The sequence below is a fragment of the Dasypus novemcinctus genome, chromosome 15 (genome assembly GCF_030445035.2).
Source record: "Dasypus novemcinctus isolate mDasNov1 chromosome 15, mDasNov1.1.hap2, whole genome shotgun sequence".
In the NCBI taxonomy this organism is placed as follows: Eukaryota; Metazoa; Chordata; class Mammalia; order Cingulata; family Dasypodidae; genus Dasypus; species Dasypus novemcinctus.
In genome coordinates, this window is record NC_080687.1 from 93,086,546 (window position 1) to 93,101,655 (window position 15,110).

At 40.6% G+C, this 15,110-nt stretch overlaps 1 protein-coding gene across 4 annotated transcripts in view; it reads right to left on the reverse strand.

Annotated features, from left to right (window-relative positions):
• CPB2 (carboxypeptidase B2) overlaps positions 1-15,110 on the reverse strand; it is a 52,164-nt gene that overhangs the window by 13,400 nt on the left and 23,654 nt on the right. The window contains exons 4-7 of one of the 4 annotated variants that reach the window (XM_004475434.4): positions 10,348-10,456; positions 5,988-6,089; positions 3,616-3,720; positions 1,041-1,151 (exon numbers count right to left, since the gene is read on the reverse strand). In XM_004475434.4, the coding sequence (XP_004475491.1) occupies positions 1,041-1,151; positions 3,616-3,720; positions 5,988-6,089; positions 10,348-10,456 (427 nt within the window). The remainder of the gene's footprint in view (positions 1-1,040; positions 1,152-3,615; positions 3,721-5,987; positions 6,090-10,347; positions 10,457-15,110) is intronic. The other 3 variants (XM_071208274.1, XM_004475435.4, XM_058276659.2) reach the window with 3 other exon arrangements.

Genomic DNA, 15,110 nt, shown 5'->3' on the forward strand with positions numbered 1-15,110 from the left:
AAAATGGACTGATAAAGAGATAGAGAGCTCAAATAGATAGACAGGTAGATATAGAATGATATTGCAAATATGGCAAAATGATAAAATTGGTGGCTCTGACTATCTGGGGAATATGGTTCTGCTGGAGTTCTCTGTAAGGGGTTTGGATTACTTTTGTAACTGTCCTTTGAATTTGCAAGTATTTCAAAATAAAAAGTTTAAAAACACTATTCAATTTATTCGTACTAAGAGTGAATGGACCTACACATTGTATACCAATGGCCACTAACATCACCAAAAGAAATAAAACCAGACATTATGCGCCTCCAGATGGGAGAACACACTATTACAAAAAAGTGATTTTGCCAAAACAGTCAAATCTAAATCCGATTCTGCCTGTAGAGTCCAAACAACAATTTCTAGGAAATACAAAGACAGAGAAGTATGTTGAAGTTCAATATGGCAAGGCAGTTGGCAAAATCCAGACTGTAGGAAACATTTTTTTCAATAAATAAATTTACAAGGGGAAAAAAAAGAAGAACAAGACATGGGGGGTGAGTGGGTGATTTTGGGTTAAACTAGATTCAAAAGGCATTCTAACCAATCATAAGGTATGGCCCTTATTTGGATCCTGAATCAAAGAAATAAACATTTCTAAAATGGTTATAAGAAAATTGAAAATTTGAATACTGTCTGGACATTATGATGTGAAGTAATTATTGCTAATTTTTAAGGGTACTTGTATTATAGTTATGTTTTTTAAAGGTCTCTTTTCTTGTAGGGATGCACTGAAATATTTATTGAGGAAATGTTATGGTGCCTGAGATTTGCTTCAGAATTACATGGATATGGTTGAAGTGGGTGGAGGTATAGATGAAACAAGCTGAGCGGTGAGTATATAGGAGTTCGTTATACATTATGTCCACTTTTATGTGTTTTAACATTCCCATAATAAAAATTAAATGTATTTTTTTCATCATTGTGCCAAGGATCTAGGATTCTATGAATAATTCAGCCTGGATAAAAAGGGAGCATGTTTTGTTTTCTTTGCCTTGACCTACCTCTTTCCAGGAGAAGTCATAACCATCCACATTAACCAGTGGCATGACATAAAAATCCGTGTGACTCAGAAGATTGGTGTACAGCCTGTCTTTCCCATAGAACTGAGTGACCTACGAATTAAGCCAAGTATACTTAGTAACTTTTTAAAGTTATCCTAAACTTAACTTTTTTCTTTTACATGCTTTTTAAAAAAGTCATTTGGCAAGGTTGGATTTGCAGATTAACTTTCAGGAAGTGTTATCAACCCCTCAAAAGGACTGACTTTAGAGTACTCTGCCACCAAGTGGTGGTAAATGCCTTGGATATGGAACACAAGGTCTTCCTACTTAGCCACACTAGAAAATGTCTTTGAACTTTCTTTTCCAAAAACAAAAAGAATTCTTTATTGAAGGCATAAAATAAGAAAATAAAGCCCTCTATAAACAAAAATCTAGATATTGATCAGCTCCTTTTTCAGTAATCAATATCCATCAGAGCTTAAACTAAACTTGTCTGTCTCCAGACATGATTGGATGATATTTTATAAATTGTCCTTAGAACTTTTAGTGAAGTCAAATTCTTGCTATAATTGAGAGTGGCACCCATGCATCAGGTCAGTTAGCAATAAAATAAGACTTTGATTAGCCTTTGGGTGCTTCTGTTTTTAAATATAAAAATCTCCCCACACAAATTTGTTTTTGTTTGTCTTTTGCTAAGTTTCAAATTTTACTTTACTTTTCCTCCTACAATGCCTTGGACCATATGGAAGCCTAGATGATCTGGAATAACCTTAGATAGGCAAGTATGGAGTTTCTCAAATGCCCATTAGAAAGAGCCCATTGAGGGAGCAGATGTGGCTCAAGCAGTTGAGCACCTGCTTCCCACATGGGAGGTCCCGGGTTTGGTTCCCAGCGCCGCCTAAAAACAAAAACAAAAACAAACAAACAAAAAAATCAAGCAAACAAATGATAAAACCAACTCAGGGAGCTGATGTGGCTCAGTGGCTGAGCACCACTTTCCCACATATGAAGTCTGGGGTTTAATCCCCAGTCCACGTACCTCAAAAAAAAAAAAAAAAAGCCCATTGATGTTGTAAGTTTGGGCTATAAAAATCAGATCCACACTGTGGGACAAAATACTAGAGTATGCAAAAATAAAAATAAAAAATAAAAAATACTAGAGTATAAATTTCTTGAAATTAATTAATTTTTAAAAAACATTTTAAAAAGACATGTAAGTTTCTTGAGCTGTATCTTGTTCCCCGTTGTATCTCCAGACCCTGGAAACTCAGAGATGGTTTATAAATATTTGTGGAATAGATAATTTAATCTTACAAAGATCCAGCAAGTGGGTAGGGGAGAGGGTAGAAGATGTTAGAGCAGAGAGGAGGTGTCAGGCTGAGAAGGACAGCAACTAGAGACAACTTCACCAATATGAATTAGAATTAATAGGAATTGAAGTTTCTTTCTGGCCCTTTTCAGATTCAGGGATGGAATGAAAAATAAATGTCCATTCTTTCTTGCTTTGCACTTTTCTCTTCCCCCTAACTACCCCTCCCTGCATTACCTAAAATGGAGAAAACCAGCCACCTTGGGGAAGGTTCAGATCATCAAAGTGACTGGGCTCCACCAAGGCTCAGCCAGTTGGAACCGTCCTCACGTGGACTAGGCAGGACCATCACCAGCTGGGAACGCTGCCCTCAGCTCAGGGAGGCTGTGGCTGCCATTGGTGAAAGGGAGAAAGGGAATGCAATGCAGGTGGGTAGGGACGCTGCATCTGCCAAGGCAGAGGCAGGAACGTGGCTCCCTCTGAAGGACCTCATTGTCAAGGCAGATCTAAGTGACAAGCCCTCAACTTCCTAACTCACCTATTTTGTATTATTGTGTATCTGTGAATACGAAGTCAACAATAACCATTCCTGGAAGGACACGTGTTTTGAGTTCTTTTTCCTGCGGCAATGGCTCTTTGTATAAATCAGTGTATATAGCATACATGCCCACGTTATAGGATTTGCAGCCTAATTTTTACTGTTTTCATTTACTGTAGGGGTTTATAGTCATCACTTTTTTACTTTCATGGCATACTATTTATCTTAAAAATGGGTTTTTTAATGCCAAGCCCTTCTTCGGGGACAAAAATCCTCAATTATGATATGGGAAAATATGTTCTGCTCTGTGATGTACTTCATGTTTAACTTCCAGAGACAAAACATACCAAAAGGTGTCCTGACAGTTCAAATGAAAAGAAAAAGGAATTAATTGGGCCCGAGCTTAGATAGTTGCTTCACTTCTTTCTTCTACTTGGTAAACCTATTCTGACCGGCATATGTTCAGCCCAGATGGAAACATAGGAAGGAAAAGATCACCAATCTTTAGGGTGATTTAAGTGTGTGAAGTCTTGGTTAAATGAGTAAAAAGTCACTTGGGAAGCCTGTGAAAATTGCAGATCCCCAAGCCTGACCTCCAGAGATTTTGAGTTAAGAATGCTAGGATGTGACCTGGGAAAATGCATTTTAATCAACAACAGTTGATTTGGACACAGGAGATCTCAGCCACATATAGAGAAGCACTATCTTAAAGGACTGTGAATACTCACGTGGCCTACAAACCACAAGCAAAAAGCAGGAGAAATCCATTCTCTTGCATGGATTCCACAGTCGATCCATATGGCATTTTTGGCTGTTTGGTCTTTTCTAGAAATCTGCTCAAAGAAAACCAAAAAGCTAGCAAAAACAGTAACAATAAGCCCTAGAATAATATCTTCCATTTACATAGTGCTTATATTTAATCCTTTCTACAAATCTATGAAATATGCATTGTCCTCCCCATCCCTTTGAGAATTCTCAAGGGAAATTTACAAGCTGGCGAGATGACGGGATACCAGCAAAGTGACATTGAGTTGGGACTGGGGTTTGATGCCAGGACTGTTGATTTCAAGCTCTTTTTATCCCCCTACAATTATGTAGTATTACCAGAGCTGAAGGTGAGCATGGAGAAGTAGAGACCAGACTACGTCAGTCCGTATTTGCTCACTTGGATTAGAGGTAAATATGTTTTGCTGGGTGGGTGGTCTCATGTGAGAGGAGCGGAGACACATCAGGACCCAAGAAAGGCTTGGGGAAAGGAAGCCAGTGGTACCAAAATCTACTTGAACTTCCTCATCATTTTCCCCAGGATGCACACTTTTTAATTGTAGACTATTTCCCTATTTCTCACAGAAAGAAGCACATATACAACTTCATACAAATGCATTGCCTACAGATTCAAGGAGAGAAAAAGTGACCTTGTTCTAGTTCATAGTATGATGTGCTCATACAAGCTCACAACTCTCTGGAATAAGCATTCTTGACCTTTCCTCAACAATGGCCCTTGACCTCTTTGGAAGATTTCCCCCAGAACCTCCAAACAAAATTAGTCAGAATTCATTTGCTTTTAAAAATAATTAGTTACACTGTAATCTTAGGAAGTGGAGGGAAGGGAGAAGAATGCTGTAAAATCAAACAACTGTGTGGAGTTGCAATTCTAAAACAAGACAAAGAAAGGGTTAGATACTTAGATTCCCATCTATAACTCTCTAGGAAGCTTTTTCCTAAGCTGGAGCTTAGCAATATCCAAGAAGGCAAGTGCGAAAGTCAAACGGCATTTGCCACTAAGGATCAAATTCATAGTCAAAGAGGAGCAGCTCCCTGGCTGATTTAATCTACTCAATTTAAAGGAAAATCTAGAGTTGTCTGGGGTTAGCTGTCTTACCTGACCCCTAACTGTGCTGAGCAAACTCTCTTGGCACTGGTATTGACATTGGCCAGATGGAAGAAGCTCAGAGACATATTACGTGCACAGCCTTGGTCAAATAAGAATGGGACTAAAGCATCCAGGAAGCATGATTTGCCACTATGTACATAAAGGTCTCAGAAACACAAGTCCCAACGATTGTACAAGCGTGGCTAAAAGCAAATATTGAGGGTGCATATGCCACGATTAAAGGGTTCAATCTGATTGACCAACTCAGCTGCTAAGGAGACCCAAAGCTTCACATGCCTGCTTTGAGGTTCCATTGCAAGTTCTTGTTAGAGAGATTAAAACCCAACAATCCTCACTCAGACTTTTGCCTTTGGATAACCGAAGATGCTCACCTATCACAATCAGATGATATTGGGGAACTATATATTAATTGTGTTACTATATCAAATATATTTTTCTAGTGATGAAATTTTTCCTGGAGTTTCTTTTTAATTTTTTGTTAGGGGACAAAATGGCAAATAACAGAACTAAAGAATTAGAAATTGTAACAGGCAAGAATTAGAGTGCCTTCATGCCTCCCCAAAATTCTTCCAGTGACTATGTTCACTGATCTTTACCAAGGCCAATTTATCCAAGACAGAAGACATTTAATCAAAGTTATGTCAAGCAGATTCTCTCCCATAGATTTTACAACTGAAATGATAACCAAATAGATGGTGATTGGACCAGAATTCATTATATGGCTCTTATTGCCAAGGTCCCTGGCATTGCCTTGGTTCTTCTTTAGATTCCTGCCTTTACTTCAGTTCTGAAAGTTACATCAGTGTTTAGATTTTGAGTGTGTGCGTGCATCTAAGTAATCTAGTCTGAGGTAGTAGTGTGAAAATACAAATAGAAACTTGAAAAATAATCCAGATAGGTTCCCTATTTTATGAAAGTAGGTGCCAAAACCCGGGAAAGTTGAATGGCTTATCTAATGTCATAGAAACAGAGCACAGTTGATTCTAGAACTGGGATGTCCACTCTAATTCCAATGCTGTACAATAAAAGGAAATTTTTAAAAGGTAATAACTAACCCCTAAATAGTTGGATATTAAAGTTGAGGAACACTTGCGATACAAATATTTTCGTAACTCAAAAAAAATCCAATTTATAGCAAGGATCCGTAGAAAATTATGGAGGCATAATTCTCAAAGTTGAAAGATTAATGACCTCCCCCCAACTTACCTTTAAAACATAAAGTGGATACTTCTCATATGAGGACCCAATATGGATTTTTTCAATCATATCAGGATTCCATTCAGTTATAGCTTCGATCCAAGAATAGATCTATCAAAACAGAAACCAACAGTTAGTCACAGAGCAAATCTGAAACATTCATTGACCAAAGGAAACAGCCAAATTTTTCAAGGGAAGAAGGTTCCTCTAAAACATTTACATGTGGAAGGAATAAGGCATTAGAACTCTTGGGGCAAGGTTTTTCCTCTCTTCTTCAGGAAAACCAATACAATTAAAGGTTTGAAAAGGGTGAAAGTTTAGAGAAAAAGTGCAAAAGTACTAAGAAACATATGACAAGTAGGAAAAGTTAATCTTTAAAGTATGCCTCTTGAAAGTTATGTAAAAGCCTCACCCCATTAAACCTTCGCCTGTGGCATGAAATCTTCTCTTCAACACTTCTCTTTTATATGGGACATTATATATGTATATACATACACACACACACCCATCTATATATTCCCGTGTAATAAGAAATGTGGTTGGTCTTTTTCCCGGGTTCCTGGGAAGTAGCTGTCAATCCTTGGGATTCTTTGAGTGATAGGAATTAGGAGCATCTTCGTTAGTCCTGATGGGCCCCTAGACAGATGTCTTAACCAGATGAATCAGGGTGGGGCTGGCCAGGCCAGAAAGGCCATCCCTGGGATTAGAGGGCTGGGGCTTTGAGCCACAGTGAATCAGTCTTACTCCAGGGAGAGAGATGGGTTGGAGACTGAGTTCAATCAGGCGACCAGTGATTTAATCAATCATGCCTATGTAATGAAATCCCAATAAAAACACTGGAACCAAAGCTTGACTGAACTTCCCTGGTTGGTAAGACACATGGATGTGCCAGGAGGGTGATGTGTCCTCATTCCACAAGGAAAGGACATGATGATGCTTCTCTTTTGGGGGCCCTCCCAGACCTCTATGTGTCTCTTCTTCTGGCCTGTTCTGAATTGTTATAATATTTAAATAAAATACAGTGGCCACCAGCATTGGGCATTGCCAGGAGGGACCCCTTTCTGAGAAGGGATTTTCCAGAATACAAAATCAATTGTCCTGCATCAGACTTTCTGAGAAAAAGGAACATACCCTGCAGGGCTGCTGATAAGCCACATCTGGTGACAAACCAGTTTCAGTTCAGCAGCAACAGCTTATCAGATTGGACAAGCGTGCCATACTAATCAAAGTATGTCTGCTCCCCACTTTGGAAGACCTCCTGTGTAAAATGGAAATGTCATGTCAGCCAATCAGAACATTTCCTCACTTGCTTCCATGTTAGCCCTAGCTAAGGTCCCCTTCTCCATCCTCTCCGAGGAACTCCCTTCTACTTCATGGCATGAGTCACTCATTAAAGCTGTGAGATGCTAAATTGCATGAAAACCATTCTTCTTAACATAATCAAACAGTAATCAGAAGCATAGCGCTTTCTTTAGTTCTGTGAGTCATTCTAGTGAATTATCAAACCTGAGAGGATAGTGGAAACTCCTGAATTTGTAGCCAGTTGGTCAGAAGTTAGGGTGCCTTGGGAACCCCAAGTTTATAGCTGGTGTCAGCAGCGAAGGAAGTCTCATGGCAACTGTGCTCTTAACTTGTTGGGTTTGGCCTGAATCCTGGTAGGTAGTGTCCAACTCCTTGCAATATTCACTTTTTAAAACTGGGCCCTGGATATTGTCTTGGCACAGGATAAATGGATCAAAAAACTTATTTCCTTCTAGACACAGTGCAAGCACAGCGGGAGCTATGCAATGATGAGAGGTAAAGGCAGTGACAATCTGGAGCCAAGAAAATTTCTACTTCTGCCTTGAATTAGCTTCATTCTGGATCTCCCTCCTGGCTGAAGAACCAGCGGTTCTGTTGAAATGATAGCAGAAAGAAGACAGCAAAAATAAGATCTGGGGCTGACCTGAGGCTTACATTTTCAAAGCAGGCCTTGAAGTCTCGTTTGATCTGGGCTTGTTAGAATTGAATTTCCAGGGATCCACCCTTAACCTCAACCACTTTCTGAAATGGGAATGATAACTCTTGGCCTTACCTCTGAGAACTTTTCTAGAGGTGATTTGAAGTAGCCAGTGGGAATCATAGCACCATTTACCCTTGGGTCCTTCAGAGTTATGTGGCTAGAAGGAGTGAAAGGTGTAAGAGGCTGTCCCCAGGCTGGGATTTAAGAGGCTTCTGGTAGACCCATCTGCTGTCCAATGCCTACCCTGTCAGTGAGTGTCTGTGGTGTCTGAAATTTAAACATTGGAGATTTCTCATTGAGACTCTATTTCTTGTTTCACTCTTCCAGGGCACGAATATGTTTGAGAGAACCACCTCATTAAATTATGTTGCAACATTGATGTTTCCGTCGATTTCCTCTGACAGGGGAGGCTGTGCTGTAGTAGGAAGACAGCTCTGCAGACAAGCTTTGCTTACGCATGTCACAATCTAACTGAGGTAATAAAGGCAACATCCTTCAGGGAACTCTCTCTGCTCGGACACTCGTTAAAACAAGTATTTCATGGTGATTTGTTTCCTTCTCTCTGAGGTGGGTTACATAACTCCCTGGTCTGAGTCAATGATAAAAGAATGCTTCTCGCCCATCCTTGCTCTTTAGGAGTTACCATCAGAAGGAGTGTAGTGTTGAAGGAGAAGGAAGGACTTGACTGAAAGTCCTGAGAGCCAGATTGCCTTGGTTCCTATGAACCTCTTAGAGAGGATTGGTGGAAGTGGGGGTCAGGGGAGCTGGGGAGGGTGGCGAGCCATCAACATCTAGCCTCTCAACTCAAGTTTGCTCATGCAGTGTGGGTGATAGATGTTAGTGGTGGTCTAGGTGGAGTGGAAGGAGGCAGTATACAAGAGATCAAGGAGGGGAAAGCAATTTTAAGAGGCACACATCAATCAGCCAAGCACATCCATTCAAGAAGCGGACAGATTTTCTGATACAACTAATTGTAAAGGAACTGAAGATTTAAATAGAAAATTTATTTTTATCATGTAAGTCTTCGATGTCTTTAAAAAACATGGTGACAGTCTCAAACAGTTTCTGGGCACCTTGTCTAAGATAATAAAAACATATATAAGGCAATAAAACAGCATTCTCCTCAAAAGGACCAAATGCATCAAGAGGTTTTTATTACTAGGGGTATACTTGGGGTATAAAAGAGAAAGCCCTCCAGAGAGTGACCCTTTTCACCTAACACATATGGGAGAAACGACTTTATGGTAGATGGAATTATGTACCCCAATTTAGATATAGTTTTAATCCTCATTTATATTCCTCTAGGTGTGAACCCCTGGTAGATAGGATCTCTTGAAGATGTTATTTTAATTAAGGCGTGGTCCAACTAAAGGAGTGTGGGTCTTAATCTGGATTACTGGAATCCTTTATAAACAGGAGAAATTCAGACATAGTGAGAGAAAGCCTCAGGGAGAAGCTGGAGGTCAGCCTGAATCCAAAAGAAGAAGGAGAGGGCATTGCCATGTGATGGGAAAACCAAGGTTCTGCAAGGATCGCTGGCAAACCAGCACCAGAAAGTTTCAGACTTTGGAAGTAAATATCACCTTGCTGATCCCTCAATTTTTAAAAAAACAAATCAATTTTATTGATACATATTAATAAAACAAACAATGATGCCTCAATTTTGAGCTTCTCCTACCCTCAAAATGGTGAGCCAATGAATTTGTTTAAGTCACCCAATTGTGTGGTATTCATCATAGCAGCTCAGGAAAACTAAGACAAACTTTCACTGAAGTTTTTAGAAGCTCACTGAGGCAAACTGAATGTCTTGCTCAGGTTCCATTTAGAAAAGTTGGAACTGGTACATATTGATAGAAAAAAATCCAATTTCTTAAAGATTAAAAGACAGTCATTGTTATTGTTATTATTATTATTTCAAATAGGCTCCTCCTAAGGGGAATAAAATGCATTATTAAATATTAGTGTATTAAATATTAGAGATTAAATTCCTTTAATTCAGCGAGGCAATCTGGCAATTACTCAGTAAGAGTAAAACCAAGGTAATGGTGCAAAGAGACAATTTATTGTACCATTAATTTTTGGGGGGTGCTTTCAATAAGAAGACCCCATTCTTTATTTCTTGTTCCTACTCCTGGGAGTTAGAGCTACTCTTGGCAGAGGAAAAACTGCCTCCTTAGAGGTCTTTTACCAAATATGATGCAGTCTTTCCAGGAAAGATATCTGCAAAAGTAAAAAAGTGAGTTACCATTGTATACTCATTGCAAACATGATTTTTTTTTAACTTTCCTGCACCAAATATCATTCTTTAAAGCAATTTCCTATGGTTACATGACATTGGGAAGTTTGGAGATGAGTGTGGTGGCTTACTTCACTTAGTGGGTGGTAATGCTCATAGTAGGAGTAGGACGTCCGGGGGCCGATGGTGACTTGGGAAGTCTGCTGTCGAATAATATCTTCAACGTCTCCCATCAAGACACTAGGTAACGAAACAGAGGGTGAGCTGATTTCTACCAGGCTCTGATCTTCTCACAAGGCGCACTGCAGGCACGGCAGGTGGGCATGGGGGCAAATTACTAAGAAATCAAATAAGCAAGAGTGCATCAAGGCCAAAACAACCGAAGTATATTGCTAAAAGTCAACATTCCTGTCCAAGAGAGCCCACATCAGCACTGGAGAGAAAGTAGCTCCTAGGGGGTGTGTTTTCAGGGCTTCCCCAAACTCAACACTCTTCAGTGTCTCTAATACAAACATATAGCTTAATGGATATCTTTCTTCAATCCAGAGTAATAAAGGATGAGTCTGTTTTCAGTAAAGGACCAAGGAAAGGCAGAAAGCCTTTTCTTTTTGTTTGTCATCATCATGGTCATTGACCCACACCAGTGTAGGGGTTGATGTCTCCCCTGCCCCCCCAAATGATATGTCTACCCTGGAACCTGCGAATATGACCATATTTGGAAAAAGGGTCTTTGCATGTGTAACTAAGTTAAGGCTCTTGAGATGAGCTCATCCTGCATTATCTGGGTGGGCCTTAAATTGAATGACAAATGTCCTTGAAAGAGACACACAGAGAGGAAAGTAGAAGGTCATATGAAGACAGAAGCAGAGATTGGAAGGATGCAGCCACAAGCCAAGGAATGCCTGGGGCCACCAGAAGCTAGACAAGACAAGGAAGGATCCCTCCAGAGTTTCCAGAGGGAGCACGGTCCTGCCGATGCCTCAATTCTGGAGTTCCGCCCTCCAGAACTGTGAAAGAATACATTTCACTGGTTTAAACTGCTGCAAACTTGCTATTGCAGCCCTAGGAAAACAATACACTAGGTGGTCTGCACAGGCAAAGATGACCAAATTGCTGAAGAAATATAAGTACAGGAAAGGGGGTGTGTGAAGGTACATGTTTTTCTGGGGTACATACAGCTCCAAACCATAAGTGGTTTCCTCTGAAGTACTGGTTAGGGTAGGAATGAGTTCAACCTTACATTATTCTATGTTGTTTCAAATTATTAAAAGTATCAATTATTTTTATTAATAAAAACATTTCTGAGTAGAAACAAAATTTTTGAAATGCAAGAAAGCCAAAATTCAAACTTCATTGAAAATAATCAGAAGAGCTAGGTTTTTTTCTCCCAGAAACCAAGGAATGCTTCCAGAAAGTGTAGAAGAGAATTGGTTAAATTGAAAGGAACAAGGAGTAGTCAATTCATGTTTTGACTTCTGAAAGAGCAGTTGGCAGGAAAAGATTTTGGTCCATTTCTGTGACTAACTAAGGCATGGGATCTATACTGATTAGAAACCTGGGCACCCAGTGCCCTATTGTGTAGGCACTGTTTCCTACGGTAGACAAAGATGTATTCAGTGTCTTCTGTTCCATCAACACCAGCCTGTCTATTTTCATTTAGAATTTAATTTCTCTTGAACAATGCCATACCTATTAAGTAGGCAAAATTTTATCTGAATTAAGGCATTCTATCACATGGGATGGAAAATCAAAAAGTTAGCTACATATTAACAAATATTTCTTTACTTTTATTTAGACCAATGAATAAGAACCAAGTCTTTGATATCAGACCCGAGTTGACTTCTAGCTCTGCCATTCCAGACTTGTTGACAAGAGAAATTCCTTTATAAGAATCAATTTTTTGGTCTTCTTGAATGCAGCACTAGCTTTCTGAGTTAATGTTTTATTCTATGAGCTGGGTCTACAATAAGCAACCATATCTAGGGAACCTATGGTTATCATCACCTAGTCCTGCATGTCTTCCAGCATAGAAAAGTGGAAATAATTGCCAAGGATCAGGGAAACTGAACAACTCCAAGCTATGTTACCTTTACTGATACCAAAAGATTTGTCAGTGATGATGTGAAGAATCAAGTTGCAATGAACCCCACCAATAATGGTTTTCAGTGCCAAATATCTGACTGGACATAGATTTGATGATGCTATCGTCCAACCTGATATGAAGAATTGGCCCTTCATGGTGGTGAACGATATGCGCAGGTCCAAGGTCTAAGTGAAATATAAGGGTGAGACCAAAACTTTCTCTCCAGGAAGGTATCCTCTCTGGTTCTGACAAAGATGAAGGAAATCGCAGAAGCCTACCTTGGGAAGACTGCTATTAATGACATTGTCACAGGTCCAGTTTATTTCAGTGACTCTCAGTGTCAGGGCACCAAAAACGATGGACCTATTGCTAGCCTCAGTGTACTCAGAATCATCAGTGAACCAACTGCTGCTGCCATTGCTTATGGCTTTCTTGGTGCTGAAAGAAATGTGCTGATCTTTGATTTAGGAGGTGGCACTTTTGATATGTTAATCCTCACTACTGAAGATGGAATTTTTGAGGTCAAATCTACAACTGGAGACACTCACTTAGGTGCAGAAGTCTTTGACACCTGAATGGTGAACCCTTTTATTGCTGAGTTTGAGCTCAAGCATCCATGAGAACAAGAGAGCTGTCTGCCACCTCTATACTGCTTAAGAACTAGCTAAGCACACCCTCTCTTCCAGCACCCAGGCCAGTAGTGAGACTGATTCCCTCTATGAAGGAAGACTCCTATACCTCCATTACCTGTTCCGTGGCTCCCTGGACCCTGTGGCGAAAGCCCTTAAGGACACCAACCTAGACAAATTACAAATCCATGATATTGTCCTGGTGAGCACTTCTACTTATACCCCCAAGATTCAGAAAGCTCTCCAGGACTTCTTCAACAGACAAGAACCCAACAAGAGCATCAACTCCAATGAGGCAGGTACATATGGTGCGGCTGCCCAGGCAGCCATCCTATCTGGAGACAAATCTGAAAACATTTGGGATTCGCCGCTCTTGGCTGTCACTCCTCTTTCCCTTGGTATTGAAACAGCTGGTGGATTCATGACGGTCCTCATCAAACACAAAACCACCATTCCCACCAAGCAGCTGATGACCTTCACTACACACTCCAACAATCAGCTTGGTGTGCTCATTCAGGTTTTACGAAGGTGAGCAGGCCATGGCCAAGGATAACAACCTGCTTGGCAAGGTTGAGCTCCCAGAGACAACACCTGCCACCCGTGGTGTCCCTCAGATTGAAGTCACCTTTGATACTGATGCCAATAGCATTCCCAACGTCTCTACTATGGCTAAGAGTACAGGAAAAGAGAACAAGACCACCATCACTAACGACAAGGGCCACTGGAGCAAAGAAGACATTGAGTGTGTGGTTCAGGAAGCTGAGATGCACAAAGCCGATGATGAGAAGCAGAGGGGCAAGAATTCACCTGAATCCTATGCATTTAACATGAAAGCAACAGTTAAAGGTGAGAAACTTCAAGGCAAGAGCTAGGATGAGGACAAACAGAAGATTCTTGACCAATGTAATGACCCGTGTCAGACTACAGAAAAGGAGGAATTTGAACATCAGCAGAAAGAACCGGAGAAAGTCTGCAGCCCCATCATTACTGCTGTACCAGAGAGCAGGGTGCAGGCTGGGGGATGCTTGGGGACTTCCCTGGTAGTGGAGCACCTCCATCTAGTGGTGCCTCTGCTGGACCCACTGTTGAAGAGGTTGATTCAGTCAATAGGCATTAGCATTGTGGCACAGTGGAAAAATGAAGGACCTAAATTGGTAGCACATTCTGTGGCCATTTAAAGTTGAGCTGCTATACAAAATGCCTGGGCATTCTTAATATTTGACTACGGAATATGTGCATAGGGAAAGGATGGAACATTGGTCTTTATTAGCACTGTATTGTTAGTGGGAAATGCAAGATCTTAAATAAAACTCTTTAAAATGGGCACCAAAAAAATCAATTTTTTCCACCTGAATAATGAGACAGCATCCGCCTCATGAGATTAAATAAGGATTAAGTGATACAATGTCTTGAAAGTCTCAGCACAGTGTCTAGAAGATGGTAAACACCTGAAGTACATCATTAATAATTATTACAGCAGATTATCCAAAGGTCACCTTTTGACACACAGAAGGCAGCATGGTACTAGGCCAGTGGCCCGGGGCAGTGGATACAAGAGGAAATGCTGGGCCCAAGAAACCCAAGGAAAAGGGCATGGACTCCCAACAGACGCCACACTTGATACATTTTTAGTTTAGGGCCAGATATTTAGGAACATGTACTGATCTTGTTGTGGTGGTCTGATGATGTACCCCAGAAAAACACATTCTTAAATTTAATCCGTTCCTGTGGGTGTGACCCTCCTGTAAGTAGGATCTTTTGATGAGGTTATTTCAAATAAGATGTGGCCCAGCCCAATCAGGAAGAGTCCTAATCCTACTCCTGGAGTCCTTTATAAGTAGAATGAAATTCAGACAGAGAGAAGCCACAGGAAGCAAGAAGCTGAAATGAAACCCAAAAGAGAAGAAAGAGAAATGGAGATGCCGCCATGTGCCTGGCCGTGTGACCAGCTAAGGAGCCCAGCATCTGCGGCAGCCAGCCCCAGCACGCCGCCGTCCTGGGGAGAAGCCTCCCCTTGATGATGCCTTGATTTAGACATTTTCTTGGCCTCAAAACCATAAGCGAATAAATTCCCATTGTGTAAGCAAACCCATTGCACGGTATTTGCTTAAGCAGCCTAGGAAACTAAAACATTTGTGAAGGAAAAATTAGCAAAAAAGCAAAATCCCCTTCAAGAGTTGCT